The sequence below is a fragment of the Heliconius melpomene genome, chromosome 15, assembly GCF_056956725.1.
Source record: "Heliconius melpomene rosina isolate 202511_hmr_F chromosome 15, ASM5695672v1, whole genome shotgun sequence".
In the NCBI taxonomy this organism is placed as follows: Eukaryota; Metazoa; Arthropoda; class Insecta; order Lepidoptera; family Nymphalidae; genus Heliconius; species Heliconius melpomene.
In genome coordinates, this window is record NC_140403.1 from 1,820,343 (window position 1) to 1,844,139 (window position 23,797).

Sequence of the window (23,797 nt, forward strand, 5' to 3'; positions counted from 1 at the left end):
ATTCAACTTCAATATCCATAGTTTATTAGTCCCAATCATAGCTTTCCTTGAAAGTGGTCACACACGTGACTTTGCTATCGCTATCGAATCTTTCAATCACTTTGTCCTTATCAGTTACGTTATCATCGACCTCTTTATTTTTAGTGTTTTTTCTCCGACCATTTGGTTTAGAAATAACATCTGAAATGTCTTCAGTGGGTTCCGTAAGCTCAATTTTCTTCGCCGGCGGCTCGAAATCGTCAATCTGCATTTTAATTATTCATTTAAATTAAAAATAATATAGAAAATACATAATATTCTTTGGACTAATAAGTATTCTAAACCGTAAACAGTCGAAATGTGCTTGCCTGATCTCGATGATCGTAGGAAGACAGAGAACCTAGTATCAACGCACTCCGTTCTCCACCTCCACCCTCTTGAGAATGAAGAAGAACGTGCTCAGCTGGTTTAGGCATGTTGGATGAAAGAATGGCAAAAAAGATCTATGATGGAAAAGTGAGCAGCAAGAGAGGTAGTCTCCCCCTACCTCTCCTACCCTACCTCGGTTGACCTTCGAAAACACAGTATCAAAGATACTCTAGGAAGGTTACGTAAGAAGCATGAGGATCCCCCGGAGGGCATGTATGAAGAAGTTGATGACAGTGGACGAGGAGAAAGAGGTATGAAGAGAGAGACCGTAGCATTTAGCGCTCCGTTCTCTCTGAATACCCCGCTAGGGATAAAGCGTGAAGCTATGTATATTTGTATGTATGTCATACAAACAAATCCTAAAAACAGATCTGCGCAGCCGTCTACACTTAATGTCAGGGCGGCCAAGACTCAATGACCGTACTATACTATTTATTCATCCTACATCATACATACATACCTTGACAACGCCAGACGAGGTCCTCTTACGCGTCGGCTGGGGAGCTAACGAAAGACTGCTCGACCGGACTCTGCTCTTCTTCGACGCCACGTCCCGGACCACTTTAGTATCGCTTACAGTACCTTTAATATGATTTATACAAAAATACTTTTTATATGTAAATGTATAATTAGTTAAAGGTTTAAATCAATCAATAAAGAGGCCAGACAACAAACAGAACAAATAATTAATATAAAAAAACAGATTCAAATAATTAAAGCCTTGAGATTTTTTTTGTTACGAAAATTCATATGATTATATTGAATAATTATTATTTTTGCGTTAGATCATAAGAACCGAGTAAGGAAAGATAGAATTAAATACAGTTTAGAATTTGTACTCACATGAAGGCAAGCCTTAGGTTATAATTTTGAATGCAATAAGAAAAAAAACGATGTATATCATAAATGTAAATTTTATGCTGCAGTTTATCATAAAGGACGGTATATAATATAGTCGTTTCGATGTTGGTAATGTATGTAAAAATTAACCTCAAAAAATTATAAGATTATATATTCATTGCGTAAAAAATACACAGAAGGATATTTAGTATTTTCGCATATTTAAGTTAATAGGTTATATATATATATGTAAAAAATAAGAGGCCACTAGGCGCAGGGACACAAGCGTGTGACTGTAAACACGACAGGTTGTGGGTTCGATTCCCACTCAAAAAATGAAATCAAAATTTCCACTCGAGTAAATTAAATATTTAATATCTTCATTTTTTGCTCTGGTGTCGAGGCTAAGCGTTGAGTACCGCCACTCAACACTCAATGTCTCCATAATTCAGCGTAAAGTGAAGAGTGGAGAGTCTTAAGCACTGTATATCTATATGCAGGATACAGTGTGAAGCGGATAAAAAAAAAGTAAAAGAACTTTAAGAAAATTATGACGTGAATAATATAATTTACAATTAGAGGCCTTTGTGGCGCACCAGCACAGCGCCTGATTATGAAAGAAACAATTGTGGGGTCGATTCCTACTCGAAGAAATAAATATTTTTCATTTCCTCACTATAGTAAGAAGACACAGCGCAGCGTTGCTCCCCGTTACTCAACACGCTACGTCTTCAAAATTGGGCGGTGCGAGGGAGACGGAATGTTTCAACACTACCCTGCTACAGTGTGTAACATAAACAAATTATAATTGACATAAATTGCTTTCGCAACACTGTAACGCTCTAACAGCCGTACAGGCTAATTTAAATAGAGGTATTGTAACAGACAAATATATAAAATCATATATTAATAGCAAAAATAATGACAAAGAAAACTCTATAAAGAAATATTTTAGATTAATGATTCTTGAAGTATGAAAGTTATGTAGGGCTCCAAAGAGGGTCTCAGTAATATTATAAAGGTTATTTAATTTTTTCACATTCCTTTATTGAGACAACTAAATATAGACATAAATTCTTTATAACGCAAAGTTGGCCACCATAAAAGCCACCATATATTCCAGTTACTTAGGAAAAAAGTTAATCATTTGCGAGACCAAATATAAATATTAAAACTGGAGCAAAGAAGGGTCCTTGCAGTTCCTAAAATTATATATCAATTATATGTGTCTTTCAAAAAAACAAATATAAAAATATATATGAAGGCAACGACAGGCTTTCTAAGAACTACTTGTATTTTATATTTAATTATTTGAGTAGTTTATAATTTGAATAATATTTTTTTTAATGGCAACACTAATTCCCCATCACCTACGAACATTTGACAATTAAGATGTTTATCTTATGATTAGCGAAGCCTCTTAGAATATTTAATTGCCATCCTTTATGATAGTAATTTAATAAATACAATTGTTATAATCAAAATATAAGTCGATATCAACAATGTCAGCTAAGAAAAAAAAAATTTGTATTTTCACCCTCACGTTTTCACCATCAGTGGGACATACAAAAAGAACGTACGGGAAAGTAAAAATAATTTAAAACATAATGAAATCCTACAATCATTGCGTTTACAGAGTTCCATGACCATGTTTGTTATGTTTTAAATATTATCGAATTATGAGATCAGCACTAAGAGATGTATTAATATTTTTTTATATTTACCATATACTATAGAGTTGACTGATAGAATCTATATTTCTCTCCTAGTTCTATTTATTTTGATTTCCGTTTTCTATACATACAAAAAAAACAAAGACTTTTCTTGAAGGGGTTTTGAACCCGTAACTATCGCTTTGCGAAACAAAAAACTAACGTCGTACATCGTCGTTATTATACGCACATTGTGCGTTGATATAAAAAATATTTACATAAATATTTGGTGTTAACAGGTAAGAATCCACCATTTTTCTAAGAATTGTCAATTCCTTTTAGACATGCATACATATATTTATTAGGAAAGAACTAACAATTAAGAAATTTTAAAATTATAAAAAATAACTAGAAATGAAAAAAAAAAATTACATCAACAGTAAACGTACAAAGTGGATCGACCTATGAAATACCACAGTAACGAGCTCACTAAATGCAAATATGTACTGTTCTTTTTTCTTTTTTTTGTTTAATAGGAAAATATAATGAACACACATACCTCGACGTGTCATTGCAGTATTGTCGGGCGAATATCTGTAAAAAACGAACATTTTTGTATATAATTATTAAATAAATACAATAGTTTCAAGGAAAAACAACATAACATTATTAAAATCAAACGGTAAACTACTAATTAAAATAATATACATTTAAATATCATCCCCACTCGAGGAAATGAAATTTAATATTTTCATATCTTCGCTCTGTCGTCAAGCGCAGTGCTGTCTTCGAGTCCCGCCACTCAACACGCAATGCCTACAAAATTCGGCTTAAAGTGGCGAGCGAAGTTTCTTAACACCAGGCTCCCTCTGCCTACCATGCATGCGGGATACAGCGTGAAGCGGAGAAAATAAAAGATGATGTATTATGGAAATAGTGCTAAAAATTACTTTGATAGTTGCACATCATGCATACAAAAAGGCACATAGTTAACGACGACGACAATACCCAAGAATGTCCACTAAACTAGAAATATTTACACCACAAGCGCTTGTTGTCATTGACTATTTAATCCATTTAATAAACAAACAAACAAAGAAACAAACAATCGTATTCCAATTGTTTGTTTCTTTGTTTGTTTTCGAAAAAAAAACTTCCACATAGTGTTTTTTTTATTTAGAACATTAAAAAACATATTACGATAACGAAGTAAGGTAAAAATTCACTAATAAATAATATTTTGTTATTCGCCATAAACGTTTGATAATCGGCCCTCTATTGTTTCTTAGGAGATGCATCATTTTTTTAAAGTGCAACCGATGCAATAGTAAATTTGAAATGCATTCCAACAATACCTCTGACCTGCATTACTATATATAATAAAAATTTCGCTGAACATATCTTGTTATAATTAAACGCAAATAATGTGAGATACGTGAGATAATTAAAATAATTATAGCTTACAATATTAAAGGCCAGTTGTAGGGGCACTAATATTTTGAATTTGATGAACTGCATAATAGTAAAAAGAAAAACAACAATTAATCGATTCCAAGAGGTATTATATGAATTATCTTTAATTGTAGAATAGAAGTATAAAAATAAATATCAAATATTGTGCCAGCTGGTCTTTATCCATTCCTTTTACCTATACTAGTTCAACTCGCGGCTTCGCCCACGTGGAGAACAGCTTATAGTTTGAGGTACGATTATAGTGGATAAGTGACAACACTTTATAAAATCCTTGTTATTTCGGTTTTATTCCAATATAATATTCACGTATTTTACAATTATTCAATCACTACCTACGACCACTATTTGAGGCCAGTCGTGGCGCAAAGGTAGAAGCGTGCGACTATAAATGCGACAGGTTGTGGGTTCGATCCCCACTCGAGGAAATTAAATATTTGAAAAAAAAAACAAAAGAAATACAGATGATAACTCAGCACGAGTACAGGAACAGGGGGGACCGGTTAGGCCTTGCCCACCCCAGAAATCTTACTAACAAAAATTTTGCCTCAAATGTCCAGATACCCCTCTCCCTCCTCTCCCCCAGAAAATATATCTAGATACGCCTATGTTAAATTGTTCAAACTAAAAAATCGCAGGTGTCGCCACCATTTTTAATCCAACCACCGATCACCATGTAGATGTCAGTTTAAGTTTAATTGGTACCGGAACCCATTCGCTAATTGTAAGTTTAGTAAGTCTAACACTAACGCCCCGCATTCACCTGTCAGTTGATAAGAACGTACCGCCTGTGAGCCAAATTACTTCGCGACGGTCACGACCGGTGGTGTTTCAATGTAAAACGGGACCCTGGAGGTATTTCTGCCGAGATTTAGTGAGATTAAGTACTTTAGTGTTACCACTAGACCTTCATGTTTAGATTTTTGATTTTAAAATTTTAGAAGAAACTGTTAAAATGTTAAAAAATGTACTGAGCGACAGAATTCTATGTTGCACAAATTCTACCAAACTTTTAATTATTAAAAAAACGACATGTAAAATCAAATAGAATTCATAACGCCATAAATCATAGACACCAGAGAGAATATCTTCTTAGAAACACATAAAACAGTAATGGGTTCCCATTACTGTTTCGATATATAATTCGATAAAAAATTACATTCCAATCTAACAGTTTACAAGTAGCTACCAGTTTTTAAATGAATGAGTTATTGTTTATACAAGAGTTATAATCGATCCACACCGAGAGTACGTAATGAGAAAATTATGTTGTACAAATAAAATATTCGTTTTTTTTGTCATAGCAACTGGACTTCTTGATCTTCGCATTCCTGAGATGATCAATTAAATGTAGGTACTGCTTCTCTCATATCTTTGCTTTGGTTTTGAAGGGAACCAATGTATCGTAAGTTTCGCGATAATCTATATTTTTGTAGTATATTATAAATGGACCGACAACCTAAAGAGGTTGGCGGGAAGTGGGTAAGTCCAAGAGCTGAGGGTCAAATGTGGTGCAGTTTCACGCAAAAACTACTAAACGTATTTAGATGAAACTTTACAGTTATACAGTTCATTTATCAGAATAAAAAAGGCTACAATTCTCGTAAAGATTTTGTATAATTTGGCAGTTATATAACAATAACTTTAGGCGAACGACGCCGCGGTTGGGTCACTAGTAATCTAATAAAGTGGAAAAAGTAAAATAAAAGTAATAAGAAACTTAATTTCATTACAATTGCACTTATAGTTCCCAAATTATAGAAATAAATTATATACTCGTATATAATATACTTGTTTGTCTGTGGATCCTCTCCACTTATATTGTTTATATTCTGGAAATTGGAATATATTGGTTGACTCTCTTCACCAACAAAGCCATGATATATATCGTAAATGTATGGGACGAATCACCTAGATGGTCGATATATCAAACATTGGACCAAATATGGCTCGCGACGCGCCACGGTGAAGCTATTGATTGACTACTGAGTATTGGCTTTATTAATAACTTTATTCTTGTTTATGATAAAATTCTGGTAATGACATAAAATCTGTAAAACGTTTGTCTCAGTTGGTGCTTTGGAGAATAAATAAATTTAAATTATTATCTTTTTGTCCGCTGTGATAGACAAGGTGCATGTATTCCTTTGTAAAAACCTAAACTTTAATTAAAAACATATTAAGTATCAATAAACCTAATTTATAACAAGCTCAAATATTCAGAACCTACATTACGGTTAACGAGTCGTGTCACCCTTGAAGCTAGCTGTAGACAGCTGTGCAAATTTATGTTTAATATTTTATCTAATTATTTTCTTCCCGACTATATAATGCGCAAAAGCCACAACACATCACCCATACTATACGTTTGTAACTATTAAAATGTATGAACAGCAAGTACCCATATCAGTGTAAACTAAGGAACCTAATGTATCATGTGACACGTATCCGAGTTCATTCGAAATTCAAACACTGGTCGGCGCGCGCTTAATTACCTCTCGGGCGTACTCACTTAGTTGACAGTGACAAGCGCAAGAGTGGCCTTTGTTTTCTGATGAGCCATCACATGAATAAACTTGGACCAATATACGCCAGTATATTGCTGACTGTGCGAACACGATGGCTGTAGGTTTGATTTCTAATAGGGGGAATAAAATTGGATGGAAACTGGGGAACAAAGTGTATTGATATTAAATTTTCTCTGTCTACTATATGCTGAAAAATATTAAATATCATACAACCAAAGCTTTGATGTTATATTTTTTTTAATACCTATATTTTAGAAGATTGTCAAAAACATGAAATAGATGGTGGTATGAGAGAAGTATTTTCATGATTTTCTCAATTAATTCACCTATTCATTAATTTTAGGCTGACGCGGGTAACGTTCACTACACCGCATTAAACCGAACAGGTTTTAAAGCGAAAACTAAAATATTCCCTAAAAAAATATTGACTGGAAAATGTTCCATTTAAACTCAACTACCATCATGTGAATCGAGCCTAATCTGCTTGACCAATACATCTTAGTTGGGCCAATATAACACAAGCGTTATATTTCCCAACGTTGACGGCAACCCGTTATTAGCCCGCGTCCGCTGTCACCCGGGGACACCCGGCGACACTGTGCAAATAACATATGCACATACATCACATTGGAAACAATACCTAGTTTGACGTTTGTCGGTTTATTAACCACGACGCCATTAGATCGATCGCTTTTACTTACACTTTTTGCTGGTACTACGAGGGCAGATTTAATGGTGAAATACTTAGAGATATAAGAACTATATTTACGAGAAACTACAGACAGGCTTGGTGTTAGTTTAATTTATATTATCCAGCTTCTCGCTGCACGCATAGCATGATAGGCAGAGGGAACCTACTGTTAAGACACTCCGTTCCCCATTTTCTTTCTTCCAAGATATACGCCAGACACAAACTTGCGGATGGCTCATTATTGTATACCTAACAGTATTTCGTCCCAAAACATCTCAACGTCGCACAAAATCAATAAATTAAGCAACGGAGACACGAAACCCAATATTCTTCAAGTCGACAAAGCAGGAAGAGGTTCAAAAACATCCCTGTAACCCAATACGAATTAGTCAAGCCAGTGCGTTAACGTTCTTGTTAATTTGCTACCAGTATTTATTATTACAGCAACAAGGATATCGTTGAATATAAATCACTAGAGACCACGAGACCACGAGCTTACACGCCTGCCATTCCAATTTAGGTGCCAAATAAAAGGAATAATGGTGGTGGTGTATGACCAATATGGTGTATCCGTGGTCCGTGGTACTTCAACCCTAACTAAGCAATCACGATTTACTTGTTGCGACCGACGCAATAATAGGTGGGCATACCAAATCTCACTTTATGGGTACGAATGAAAGATTAAGCGATCATAAATAGAACTTACTGAATATGAATACAATTTGTTGATCAAAATAGACGATTGTAAATTCATTTGAATTACTGATTTTCCGTGCGACGAAATTTATATGGACGTAATATCGAAATATGAGAGAGATGAATGGGACCAATTGAATAATCAAAGAATATTCCGAATTAATTAACTAATAATAAATTATTAACTACTCGTATTGAGGATAGTGGTACCGAAGGGGCATAAACGCTACAGGTCTCACTCGAAGAGATAACATTTTTTAGTATTTTTATTTCTTCGCACTGCTATTGAGGCAAAGCTCCGCTTTGGGCTCTGCCGCTCAACACGCAACGCCTCCAGAATTCGGTGGAAGGCAGGGATCAAAAGCGTCTTAGTGGGAACTGAGTGTTTAAGCACTAGATTCCAAGTTTCCCTATGCTTACCCTGCTGTGCTAAAAGAGAAGAAGAGGTACGCTTGTCCCCCTGTGCCACCACGGCTTCAAATGTCTTCTATGTAATTATTAGATCTATACAATATACTCGTACATATACAATTAACCCAACGCGTCTTTGCTTGCTCCGGTCAATCATGAGCACTACAGATTTACTTTGTAAAGAATAACTGTCACCTTTTTACACGAATATTAATTCTTAAAACCGGACAGTTTAATGATTTTTACCTTATATATAAGGGGGCTTATTAGATCCGCTCGAAAAAGGTAAACTATGTTTTTGTGGTCTAGGAGAGTGATGTCTCTGTCGTATCAATTACACTTAATTTATGGCCAATCTCCCTACGACTAGTATACACTAGGACGATGAAATAACGCATAACGTAAGGGCAAGCGAGTTTTTCATAAGAAACACCTATTCACATACTGTTAATTGCACCAAATATGTATACAGTGTAGTACTTTTTACTCGTTACCATTGACTTCACCGTACAACCCGTAATAATAACATTTTCCTATGAATTACCACCACATTTAAAATTAAAATACACTTACTTTAAAAGATACAATAAACGTTTTAAATTCCAGACCAGGCAAAATTGTTTTTCAATAAAGTATTAATTATATCTGCTATTTTAAAATGTAATATCAATAAAAACTTTTTAGATGCACGCAGCAACTAATATAATTCGCCGAATGGACGTTAATGTACGCTACAAGCGTACATATGACAGACGCTAGTATACGAGCAGGTACTAGTAGTAAACTAAAAGTACTGTACTAAATTCAATCATTTGAAGTCAGATACGGAGGCGCTCCTTATACGCCCAGATCGATCGCAATAGGCAAGACGTCGGCACGTCGGATGGTTTCACACCGACACAGTGCCACCACCGCCGTCAGCACCACCGTACCACGCCGTCACCACCGCCGACTAACGGCGAACTATCTTCGACGCCATAAGATACTCTTTGCACAAACGCCGACCAGATCCTATCGCAAGATCTCATTAGCTAATGGTGGGCCACAGCCAATTACACTGAGTGACGTGTCCGGGGCAAATTGTGCGCCGACACCGCATATTTGGGCCTTGCCGTACCATCAAATACGTCAAATATGAGCACGCAATTACCGCCTCTAAACCTATTAAAAATATAGCGCAAAATCCTGTGACGGACGCTCGTGGTTTACTCACGAATCTATACGTCAATTAAATACCACGTATCAGTGCAAAGAGGTTTTGCTCTGTCCTGTCGCGTCCATCTGTAGATAAAACACGAACGATATCAGACGCATCTGTTTCTTATGTACGATTAAATAAATATAATTGGCTCGGTCATTACAATTCCTCGCGTGTGCCTCGTAATCGTAAGCTGCGTGGAAGTCATATTAAATAAAAATAAAAAGTATTTATTTCGAACCATTTGTAACCTAAAACAGCTATAATGAAACACGGTTTACGGAATATCCGCAATGGGCATGCAGAATAAGATACAAAGTCGAGTAAAATGAATATGTTTCGCGTGAAGCCCTCCCAGTTTCCATTCAGCCGGGCTGATAGAGGCGTGGAACTGATGGTGCGTCGTTAGAGCACCGTCTTATAACACTAAATCGCGGGCGTCGTCGGGTGGCGCCATTAGTACCCCGTCAGGAATAAAGAGCTCGTATTAAGCTAGCGCAATGCGCGCGCGCAGGGTTATCTTAGCCTTTTGTCCACACGCACGCGGAATACCTCGCCGCTCTTTGAGAAATTGGCTACTTTGTTCGAACATAGAAACGTTTAATGGGCTTGTATGCAAATGTTGTAACATAATGAATGGAATCGAACTTAGTATCTCATGTCCTAAGCAAATAATTAAGTGTACATTCTATTTCGAAATTAACTTGGGCTGGCATTTGCTGAGCTTTAATGCTTATATTATCTAAAATATTTGAATAAATATCTTTGAAAGCATCATATACTATAGTTTGTCGCGTGATCTCTTTACTTTTTTTGGTTGGAAGGCCTAACCTCAGGAAGTAATAGTTTTTTGTTAGATAGTCCACATATCGAAGAGAGCGAGCTATATGTCATCATACAACGTTCGTTTACTTAGAAGTGTCATGTATGGCACATGCTCATGAAATTGATCAATGGCACGAAGCCGCAAGTTAATAGTATTAAAAATTTAAATTAAAAAAACACACCACAGCTTTTAGATCTCAAATATTCTTCAACTATTGAAAATCATTTCAGATGCATTGATACTCTCGTAAATAGGTATTATAATAAAATCATACAAAACTTCCATAGAAAAGGCAATAGCTTACAAAGTACAAACATCTATCACGACAATCCGATAGCTTTGATCCACAATATTCATATTAGAGAATTCTCAGTATATCATAGAATTGAAAATTTAGGGTTGACTGTTTTCTATACCGTTATATATTTATTTTTATATATTCATTTTCAAAGTAAAGAAAAGACTATCTGAAAAATTATATAATAGTATAAAAAAAATATTCATCCACTATTTAATTCAGTTCTTAGCAATAAACGGTATATTTAAAAGGCGTACCGGCTGCTTCATTTCACGGGTGACAGCCCTACGTCTGGTAATAATCCAACACGACGGCAAGCGGAATGGACGAGCTTTCTCAATAATATTCAAGTGGCAACCAGAGTGGAAGAATACTAAACGATTCCTATCTTGAAAACTGTTAATGTTTTATTCGGCTGAACGAACTTAAGCTTACTTCACCCTTTATTGTTCAACTCACGGAAATTAAATTAAATTTATATCGTTAACACTTTTTATATGTCGTTATCACTATTCTCAAGTATTTTTTTCAGCCTTGTACCGCCTATAGAAGGGTTCACGGCTTGCTGCCCGAATTCGAAGCATGGTGTGCTGAGTGGCGGAATTCGGACGGCTCACCAGAGCGAGAAAATTTTCCCGAAACGATCAATCGTTTCGGGAAAATTTTCCAGATGATAGATTGTGGGTTCAAACCCACAATCTATCGGCGCGTTCGTCTCGTATTCAAATTAAAAATTCTTAACGCCAAATTTAATAAATCAAACCGAGAGAATACTTATGTTAAAAAAAATAAAATTTCCCCCAAATAAAATTGGAACCTGCACCTATCATATTCAGTTATATACAACCAAACCACGATAGCGTTGCGGTGACAAAAATGGCTTTTAATATGAATTTCGTGTTAACTGTACAAACAAACATTTGTCTTTTTTTAAACGACCAAGATAAACAAAAAAAATATAATTTATAGCATTCATATAACAGAAATAATATATACTTTAAAAAGACTTAACAACATTTAACGCCATAGATGTTTATATTGCCATCTTAATATACGCTATCCTGCCATTTTAGTATGTTAAATTTAGAAAAAAAAGGATTATTTATGGATTTTACCGCTTTGAAAATAAATTATTAACCACCTCTATTTGACAGATAAGGTATAAACGGTGTATTATTCAATGCAACGCCCACGTGGGGAAGTATCGCGGCATCGCAGGCTCGAGCGCAGGCAGGAGGCTGTATTTCACACGAGTACTTAAATCAATGCTACTGCTGGGAGCTGGGCGAGGTAAGCTATCGGTGGTTTGAGGGATCACGGCTAGTGTTGCCAGGCGTCCGGATAAAGCTGGAATAACTATAGGCTTTTCACATTTCTTATACTTTTTTTCAATTTTGAAAGAAAATATTTTAAAGCAAGCAAAAGAGCTTAGTGTTGTTACATACAATTATTTTGTCCTATTTTTTTTTCACGCTGTATCCCGCATATAGAGACAACCTAGTGTTAAAACTCTCCCTTCGCCGCGTTCGAATTTTCGATACATTGCGCGTTAAGTGGCGGATCTCAACGCCGCGCTTGTCTTGTCACCAAACCGAGGAAATTAAAATACTAAATATTTCATTTCTCCGAATAAGATCGAACCCTCAACTTCTCGCATTTACACTCATGCACTGCGCCAAGACAGCCTCAATATTCTGTCCAGTTATTAGATTTGGGCGACCTGGCAACCCTAAACACGACCCAGTTGGCGGCGCGTGCGCACTATCGTGCCTCGTACAGAGCAATCTGTATCACAGATCTAACATATTTGCCAGGTATTGTAAGTATTATAGGTTGAATAGCTGTTAATACTACATTCTTCAAATATTTGTTTTTTTTACGTGTCTAACTCAGTTATAATATGAGATCGAATTCCAGGTTAATAGTTTTTTTAGCTTCAAACAATATCCTACACGTATCATGGTAGGCAGAGGGAACCTGGAAACCTAATGTTAAGATTATCCGTTTCCATTAAGAAACTTCCGTTGCCCACTTTCTGCCGAACTCTGCAGACCTTGCTTGTTGAATGGAGGAACTCTACGTCGCGCTTTGCCTCGTTACCATGCCGAGGAAATGAAAATATTAAAAATTTCATTACTACTCATCATTCGTGTTAAAAATCGTACGTTTGTGCTCCTACGCCACTAATGCCCTCAAAATTTTGAAAATATTTATATTAGCAAATTAGCATTTTCTAAATTTTGTTCAATAAAGCTATTCATTCCAACCAGACGATGATAAGAGGGCAAAACTGCAGTAATAATGCATAATCAATACTTTTAAAATTTTATGAAATCTACAAATAAGGCTTTAAATGTTTACTTTTTTTAATATAAACTTGAAATGTTTGCCTTCCATTAAAATAAGAACTGAATACAATGGCTACTCTCACACTTGGTGAAATCAAGATGACCCTAGAAGAGAGTGGACAATATTTAATAGAAGGCTACAAAGATTTAAATCTGGCTGATTTAAGCCCATTACCACCGCTATCAGAAGCTAGAAAATCGCGACCCAGTTTAAACGCGTGCGCATCTTTATCTCGCATAGAATACTGAACAATGCAGATCTAACTGTTCGGGTATAATTTGTGGTACAGATACAAGTTTACAGATCTTTTTGAGTCACACAGAAAGTATGCCTAATATTAAGGAATTGAATGAGAAGGATAAAGGTTTTACTTATTTGCTACAAAAAATTGATAACGTAACATATCTAATGTTAGCGTAATTTTTAAATTTAATCTATACTCTATACTAATATTATACAACTCAAAAAGTTGTTCGGTTGATCGCCTTAATCCCAAGAACTAATGATTCGAATTGAAAAAAATATTTTCTATTGGATATGGACATTTATCGAGGATGACTATAAGTTATATCAAACCAGAGAGCTTGAGAGCTTCCGAGAGCATAACACACAAGTCTTACTTATTTCTTTTGGACTAAGCGGGCGAAGCCAAAGGTTCAGCTATTATCAATCATGTTCGTAAAACGAAAATAATTCGTCCCGATCAATGAAAATTTAACTTTATGCTATATCTTCCACATAGCAGGATAGAAAGAGGGAACCTGGAAACCTAGTAAGACAATAAGTAGAGTATAAGTAGAGTAAGACAATCCGTTGTCTTAAAGACACTTCCATTCCCCGGATAGTGGCGGTTTAGTGGCGGACTTCAACGCCGCTTTTGCCTCGTTACCAAGTTAACGAGGAAATGAAAATACTAAATATTTAATTTCTTCAACTTGGAATCCAACTTTCAACAAATTCACAACCTATCACGTTTACAGACACACACGATTGTCTCCTACGCCACAACTATCCTCAAGATTCAATTAAAAAATACATATAGCCTATACATATAGCCTATCCGTTGTCTCTGTACAGCATTACTCTGTGCAATAAACAAGGTAACCAGGCGATAGCATCGGCACGAGCGATGCCGACGAAGCCCTAGTGTTTACGAGGTATCGACGCGTGCCAGGATTGTTTCTTTAACCGCTCTTATTTATATGCGCCGTGCCAAACTTTGATATGCCACTAGCGGTCGCTAATGCAATTCGGACTGAACATAAATCCCTTAAAGGTCGAAAGAGATAGTATGGTGAAACCGCGTCGCCTAGAGCTAAATGACACTTGCAAGTTGAAATCCATCTATCGTCGGCTGCTTTGGAAATGGGACTTTCTGTTTATTTATATTTGTTTATTTTGTTTGTTTTATATATAGCTTTATGCTGTATCTCTTACGTAGATAGAGGGAACCTGGGAACCTAGTGTTAAACACTGTATTCTAATTAAGACTCCGTTTCTCATCTTCCGCCAAATTTCCAAGGCATTGCGCGTTGAGTAACGGAACTTACTTATAAAAAATTATAGGTGTATATTTATTTAAGAACTATATACGGGCCTCAACAGTGCAATCATTGTATAAGATGTTAGATTATTTTTATTTCATCGCTCTGTTAGACGTATTGAGCTCCGCCACTAAATACAATTCGTCTCTAAAATTGTGCGGAAAGTCGTAGAACAGAGTGTCTTAAAATTATGTTATCTCTTTCGCAGGGGTTGGGCAGCCCTCTCCCCTGCTATGTGGAAAACATCATCAAGCTGCCATTTTATCTTTTCATCCAATTAATTACGTAGCTACCTTTGTCTGTAAAAAAATGTAGAAAATAATTAAGTACGCGGGCGCGATGGGACATGAGATATGAGGCTACTGACACAGAAGAAGATGGTGGAATGTTAATACTGACAGTTCATATCTCAAACTCATCGATTCAGAAGTCGTGAACATACTTAATGTTTTTATAAATAATTTATATTGTTATTAAATATTTATCTATGGTAATTATTTTTTTTAAAAAAAGTACTTTTTTATTACCCTGCGATAGAGAAAGCGCGGCGTTAAGTTTTTCCACTCAACGCACAAAGTCTCAAAAATTGGATATAAGGTGAGTAACGGAGTATTTTAGCACTAGGCTTCTTCTGCTATACGGGAAAACGCGTGAAACTGATAAGTTTTCTAATCTGATTACACAAATTATTGTTCGGTATAGTTACTGAACTTGCGTGTTTGGTGCTAAACCACGTCGTAGATCACGCACAATGCATATGTTAGGCAATGTTTAGGTAGTGGCTTCAAATAGGCGTGTGTTCGTTTCACGTTTCTAAATATTACCTTTTAAATAATTTTCACATATCTATTAATTATGTTTAAAATGCTTATAGCAAGGCAAGCAGAGGGAACCTGGATGTTAAGGCACTCCGTTCCTACTAAGGCAAATTCTAAACTCGAAAATGTCTAATTAGAAAATATATATTTAAATATATCAACGCTGACTTGCAAAAAAATTCAAAACATACACGTTAAATATCTCTTCTACTGGTCTGCTAAGATATGCAAGTCTGATATAAAATTAAATAAAATATAAATATAATACCCTTTCATACAACAGAAACAAAATGCACTAAATATATACAATCGAAATCAATTAAAGATGCCATTTTCATTCGTATCAAGCACGATCTAACGCAAACGAGAACAGAATAAAACGGAATATCATCACACGTGTCCAGTCGCGAGTTGCGAGTCGCTAGTTGCGCGCTATGCAAATGTTGTGCGCGCATTAAAATGCAAGATGGCGGAAGCGCGCACGCGAGGTCGCGGGGTCGCACACCACGCGCCATTGTCCAGTCTTTGTGACCAAACTGTTATATTTAGTTTGTTAGTTTAGCTTTAGAATATTGTAGAATTGAATTTGTGCCAATAATGGACGCACCCAAATTGGTATATGAGAATGTTGGAATATTGTTAGAGTTAATTGTATGTATGCTAATATATATGCTAAATAAGTCATTTATGGTTGTGTTTATTTTAATAGAATGAGTTAATTTACATGTGAATTTCGATATAATAATGAACACGTCTAAGGTCTAACCTAATAATCAGCTTCACAGTGTATTGCGCTCATAGCAATGTTGGTAGAGGGAGCCTGAGAACCTAATGCTAAGACACTCCGTCCCCATTAAGACACTTATGTTTCCCATTTTCCGCCGAATTCTAGAGGCATTGCGTGGAGGAACTCAACGCCGCGCTTTGCTTCGACACGAGAGCGAAGCAAGGAAAGTATTAAATATTTTATTTCCTCGAGTGGGAATCGAACCCACAACCTGTCGCATTTACAGTGACACTTCCTAAATGGATATCCAATATCAAAAATGAGTAATTATAATTGTAATTCGGTATAAACGGCTAGAAGGAAGCAATAATTCAAGCATGAAAATACAAAAGGCATAAATTCCTAAAATCACGAGATACACAGGCACCCTACGGATATCCTCTCACGATCCGTAAAGCTACAATAGCTTCGACTAGAAACCCCAAGGTACAAACTCAATACTGTATAAATTATTTCTCCATCTAATTATGCATTAAGTTCTATACTCAGTTTTATTTTCATATTTTAGTTAACATATTTTTATATTGTTTAGAAAAGATAAGTATTTGGAGACAAAAAAACATGATTTTTTTTATCTCATTACGCCAAAAAATTAAACAAAATTGTATTATGAAATCTATATTATGCATGCTCAATGTATATTATTATTATTAATATCAAGTATCAACATTAGTCGTATTTTTTAATTCAAAATAATCAAAAATCCTTATAGAAATTACGATAATGTGGAAAAAAAACATATTAGAAGTCATTATAGTTGTCAGTCAATTCTGTTTATTCAATGAATAATCATGTAGTTCAAGCAGGAGAAGCCGCGGGCTGGCCGCTAGTACAAAATAACACAATGCAATGGCTGACACAACGGAAACAAGAATTACGTACATTTTAGTGTATCTCTCTGACGAATCGTCCCGACGTTGGACTGGCTGATTTGCGGCCTGTTGACAAAGAAGATTTCTAGAATTTTCTAAAATAAAAGTGGAGTATAATAATGTTATATATGTTAATAATAATGTTTGTACTCATCTCTTGCCTTATGTTGAAAACGCAAAGAAAAAATCTAATAAGTGTATATTTGCCTTATTAAATTAAACTTTTCAATATAAATATTTCATAAAAAAGCTAGTGACAAGAGTCGTCGTTCTTCACAATCCGCCCAAATTTAAAATCTTATGGACTAAATGACGGAACTCAACGCCGCTTTTTTTCTAACAAAGTGCATCGTTGTTTCGGACGAAAGCGCGGTGCAGAAGTGTCTTAATCGGAAACGGAGTATCTTAACACTCGTTACCCAGGTTCTCTCTACCTGCCCTGCCACATGCGGGATACAACGTGAAGCGTGAAACTAAGATAAAGTGAATAAATAAAATTACCTTAGCAGCAATCAACTTGTATTTAACGTAGGGAACTAGAGATATCTGGTTGTTATCAACAAACGCTCTTGATACTGTCTTGGCGAGTTCCTTTCTGGAGAGAGCCACTAGCGCTGTCGTTTCATTGAGGAAATTTACTGTGATTTGACCTAAAAAAAGGAAAAAATATTTTTTCTGTTACGCAATCCACTTATATTATAAATTCGAAAGTAACTCTGTCTGTCTTTCTGTCTGTCTTTTCCGCAATCAGGGCCAAACCGCTAATTTAATTGTGATAACTTGAGGGTCTCGGAATGAACATAACAACAAGAACAACGGCTTGCAAAGTTTATTGTTAGAAAACGTCACCCAAAATGAGCTTGCTTAACGTATCTCTCTATTGAAAACTGAAAATAATTTTATAAATATATTTAATAAATATTCGTATAGTTCAAGCGGGCGTAGCCGCGTTCGGGTCCACTAGTTTAAAATAAATAGATTTTCATGAAAATAGTCGCGGCGCAGTTAGACAGCGTCTGAGTGTAAACGCGGCGGTTGTGAGATTCGATTCCTCACTCTGGTAAAGAGACAAAGCGCAGCGTTGAGTTTCGCCACTTAACTCGCAATGTTGAAAATTAAGAGTGTCTTAACATAATGTTACCTTTGTCTACATTACTATATGGGTATAGAGCGTGAAGTTAGGAAAAATATTTTAAGAATATATTGTTTTTTAGTTTCTAAATGATATTATTTCCAATATTTATTCTCTTTCTACTATCTTTGTTAGTTTCTAAATGATATTATTTCCAATATTTATAAACGGATAGCCTTAAATTATTGTAAGATACGAAATTAATATTAATGATTTGTATCGAGGAAAACATTCACAAGCGCAGACCCAACACTGAGGTCTGAGGTATTGAGGTCTCGTACACATAGACCCCTGTTGATCCGTCGATCCAGTTACACCATGTATATAAGCTAACTAATAACACATACGAACGAAATATTATGATAGTTATTGAAATAAAAAAATAAACAGAAAAACTACTTACCATAAGCACTAAACAGTTGATTAATGTCATTCCTCTGCCACTCTTTCGGGAACGTTAAATGGAACACGTGGTCTCTAGATGGCGAAGCTAGAACAAATATATATAAATATTGGTATTTTTTGTAACTGAATCCCCGCATATAGCAAGATAGACCCAAGGGAACCTAGTGTTGAGACACTCTGTTTCCCACGCAGCACCTAATTTTCGGAACAATTGTTTAACATTTTGATGAGTAAATTATTATTATTATATCATTTTTACATGTTTGTTTTATTTTGTACTATTGATATTTTTTATAATATTTAGTTTTTTATAACAAGATTTCGGGACAACCAGGCACATCTAATTAAACGACAAAATCCTCACTCTGGTAACAGGACAAAGCATGGCGTCGAGTTTCGCCAATCAACACGTAATGCCTCAAAAATTCGGCAGAAAATGGGGAAAACACGTGTCTTAATGAGGAACAAAGTGTCTTAACACTATGTTCCCAGGTTCCCTCCACCCTACTACATTCAAGATACAGCATAGACCAACAAATAAAAATTTAAAAAAAGAACTCACGATCAGTCCCAGCCAAATTAATATAGGGCGAGTCCTGATGAGCAGTTTTCGCCAAATACAACTTGTTTATAAACGGCTTGAGCACGGCAGCGTCGGGCGTCACGCGCGTACACTTTTCGCCTCGCATGCGGGTTACGTGCGCGTGCATTGCCAAGAAGCAAAGGCCCGTCACGTAAGCGTCGTAACCGGCCTCGTGGTGCTTGTCCTGCGCGAACGTATAACCTCGCGAGGAAAGCGCCGCTGGTGTAGTGAAGGAATAGTTTAAAGTTAAATATAAGTAAAAATATTATCTTTAAGGACAAATAGAAATCCGAAAGGAATCAAAGGAAGGAAAGAAATTTCAAAAAGAAACTGACAATAATAAAATATTAGATAATATTCTGTTTTTCTTTTTCAGCTGCTCAGTTTTCTAATAAAGCATAAGTAGGGAAAGCAGAGTACACCCTTCCCCACGCACCACCGAATTCTCAAGGCATTGTGTGTTTGGTGGCGGAGCTTAGCGCCGCACTTTGTATTGTTACCTGAGCGAGGGGGTAAAAAAAAATAATTCCTTACCCGAAGTGAGGAAACGAATCCACAACCACTTCATTTACATCGTGCCACTGATCCACGACGGTCACTTAGAGAACTTATTGCTTAGTGGTCAGAGGGCTCGGCAAGTTTCAAAGACGAGTGGGTTCAATTCTCACTACATTTAATACTTTATAAGTTTCCTAAACAGCTATTTATAATATTATTTAAAGTCTTACGTATTTCGGGCAATGTGAAAGGTGGTTCCGAAAGTGTTTGAATGAGATGTGGTAAAACAGTTGACGCCACTTTATCTTTAAATGGAGGTAAACTCGACATATACTTCGTGTCAAGCAATCTGAAAAAATTAATATATAAAAGATAGTAAATATTTTTCAATTATAAAATATAAATAATGTTTTAATTGCAGGTACAAAAATTTAAAAACAATACTAACAAGTAAAGCCTTTTTATTGCTTGGCTTATTTTACACCATTAAGTTCAGGAATATTCAAAGGATAATGATGTATCGGATTAATATAAAATTTTAAAACTATTGTTTATCTTCTTAATTTGTATTCAGTATCTATTGGCTTATATATTTTTTAGTCAAATTAAAACAAAATTAAACTGTATTTTTTTTCTTATTCATGCCATAAAGTATTATATTATTTTTTATCAATTGAATCTTATGCAGGATAACTATCAATATGGGCCTAAGACGACTATATACGCAAGGGCCGTAGGTTCGATTCCGACCGTGGAATGTTACTCGTATTTCTTTACTGTTCAGCTACTCACGCAGTTCTTCAAAGGATTTCCTCTGCATACCCCACTATTTGCGAGATGCATACAGTTGAAGTAAAATGAAATATATATAAAATTTACAAACCTTGGAAACATACAGTGTGCAAACTCCTTAAAAGATGCATAGTCCTCAGGCAGAGGTTGAAAGAAGTGACTCAATGTGTGCAACACATCTAGCAACATATTGTGGCCTACTACTAATTTCTCCTGGAATAAGAAATAATGCTTGAAAAAATATTTAATGCAATAAATGATTCCCCTGAGTGGGAATCGAACTCACAACTGTCGCGTTACAATCACACGCTTGTACTTATGCGCCACAACAGCCTCTAAATAAGACTAGCATAATGTTTGAATCTCAGACAGACACTTCAATTTTATTTATATGTGATATGTGTGTACGATTGATTGTTAGATGTATAGATTGTGCGATAAATTATATTTATATACTTACAGACTGACTTATCATTCTAGCGACTTTGCTAAATCCAACAGCTTCCTCAAACTCTTCCCATTCCTTCTCTCTTTTCTGGTCATCTTTTGATTTACTATCACTTGGAGATTTTATTCTTGTTACTTTTAAGACTCTGAAAGAAGTAAACATTTATGATTTAAAATATTATCGATTCTAATATTATAAAGGTAAAGCTTGTCAGGCTGATGTCCTTAGCCTCAGAAACTATTGGAGGAAATTGAAAAAATATTTAGAAGAGCCATATTGTTATTTCCTGTTATGGTATGTGAGCACACAAATATAAGATATGCATGTATTATACAGGTGAATATTTCCCTTCTTTTTAACTCCTAATTTATACACAGGAACAGAATTAAAATATGTTATGAAAATATATTAAAAAATGCGTAGTAATTAAATAAAAATCTAAACATACATTAGTGGGAAGCAGATATTTCTTTGTGTTCATTTCTTTTAAAATATTTACAAATATTGTAAAAAAATTAAATTAAAAACCATCTATTTACCTAGATTTATTTTCTAAGACTTTAGTCTCAACAAAAGCCTCATCTTTGAATCTTGAACCAAGCTCTTGGAATAATAGTCTTCTAATGAATGCATTGCACCGTTCTATTTCCATCTCGTCTGTTTTATTTTCATCTAGAAATGTTCTAACCTTTTCACTGAAATATAGTTTCACTAAGATAAAGAAAAAAAATTATATGTATACAGTCAACTTAATAAGATATATTGAGTTTATTATTAAAATTATTAAGAACCATTTGCTTTAATACCAGATATAAAATAACATTACATCTTATACTTTATAAAGAGATATTTCATGTTTCTCAATTTAAAAATTGGGCTTAATAAGACAGTGTCTGACAGACTAGAGATGAAATGTTTGTGGAGTTGATCCCCCTATGGTTTGTGGAGTTACATTCAAATTATGTACATACTCTGTTAGGAAAAGAATGGAATTGAATCCGGCCACTCAATACAATAATGATGGAGGTCAGATAATTTATCTGAAAACAGGGTGTCATGACACTATGTTTACTCTGCCTACTGTATGGTAACCGCATAGTTTTCCTTGTATAGTAATAGATCCCTGTTAAAAGTACATATACTTGCTTTTATATTAATTAGAATACTAAATAAAAAAATAATTTATAAAGTACAGTTTAGTACAAATATTTACAATAAATATTTTACCATATATCTTCAATTTGTTGTTTATTTTCATCAGGAATAACAATTGGATCCTTATCATTTAAAATTCTACTTTGCCTTTCAGTTAAGTTTTCTCGCAACCTTGATTCAATAGGTTCTGTCATGTATGAAATACCTATAATATTTAAATAGTGGCAATTAATATAAATGTAGAGAATAAGGTGTAGTGTACTATATTTAAAATATCATTTTAATCACATTTACCTTCTTTAATAAGCTTGTTAAAATCAAAACCTTGTGATGCCAAGAAATCTAAACTTGAACTTTGACATAAAAAGATTTTCTCAGGTCCAGGATGTCCCCGAGGAAATAGAAAAAAATTATAAGCATCATTCATATAATGTTTTTCTTCATCATTCCAGTAAAAAGCGCAAAGACCGTACTGTATTAATAAAAAATCAGTAGATCCATTTAATAACGTGTTGTAGTATTCCTGTGGTGAATCGAACATAGACACGTTCTTTCCATTTATTAAGCCAGTAAACTCGGTATCAATTACTAAGAAATCAGCTTTTGCAATAGATTCACCTATAAGATGCAATGCCTCTTTAAAGTCTGCAAAAAAAAAGAAACACTGTATCACAGCAATCCACCACGAGGTTTTATATTATTAAACAATAAAAACCCACTTACTTTTCCTAGTTACCTCCATTTTTTAATAATAAAAGATATTTAATAACATGAATTACTGTTTCTGTGAGAATGTAAATATTATTATTTCTTTACTTATTTATATACATACAGTGTTCTGCCTCTACAGACGAGCTACTTCAGCTGAATATCAATATTTTGGCAGTGACATTTAAAAAAGATTTGTCTTGTCTATGGTTTTTAACTATTACTTGATGCATTAAATAACAACAAATTAAGAACTGAACTGCATTAAATATATACAGCAACGATGATATATTGTAATAAAAACAAACTATTAAACTAACATCGGTGGAAATATAATTTGCTCATTATTAATTACTTGTATTATTATGAATATTTTTATGTTTTTTATCAACGCACAATGCCTCCAGAATTAACTTTATTTCATTTTTAATTAATTAAAAATAATGTCGTTGGTGTGATTCATTGATGAATAAATATAATTTGCTTTTATATTAATTTTATGTTTAACATTTCAAAATAACTACCATTTTGAAGTAGCTTAAGTTAGTTAATATTTGATAAATTATTTCTGATTATATATCTATATTTTTTTAAATAATTTCCATGCTTTTGTAAATTAGTATAATATTTCGTACCAATATTTTACAGTACAAGTACATAATTTTACGAATTATGTACTTATCCTATA

At 34.7% G+C, this 23,797-nt stretch overlaps 1 protein-coding gene across 2 annotated transcripts; it reads right to left on the reverse strand.

The window, feature by feature from the left end:
- Positions 1 to 23,284, reverse strand: LOC146531236 (poly(A)-specific ribonuclease PARN-like). Of its 2 annotated transcripts, XM_085198098.1 has the most exons (15): positions 23,125 to 23,284; positions 22,696 to 23,046; positions 22,474 to 22,606; positions 21,786 to 21,941; positions 21,259 to 21,391; positions 20,890 to 21,011; positions 20,237 to 20,355; positions 19,488 to 19,727; positions 18,924 to 19,010; positions 17,890 to 18,038; positions 17,399 to 17,454; positions 3,460 to 3,494; positions 1,252 to 1,263; positions 869 to 990; positions 1 to 244 (listed from the first exon to the last, which is right to left on the reverse strand). In XM_085198098.1, the coding sequence occupies exons 1-15, from the start codon at positions 23,141 to 23,143 to the stop codon at positions 26 to 28; spliced, it is 1,953 nt and encodes a 650-aa protein (XP_085054224.1). In that variant the 5' UTR covers positions 23,144 to 23,284; the 3' UTR covers positions 1 to 25. The 2 variants fall into 2 exon arrangements, with proteins under 2 accessions (XP_085054224.1, XP_085054225.1); XM_085198099.1 differs by lacking the exon at positions 1,252 to 1,263.
- Positions 23,285 to 23,797: the final 513 nt, after the last annotated feature.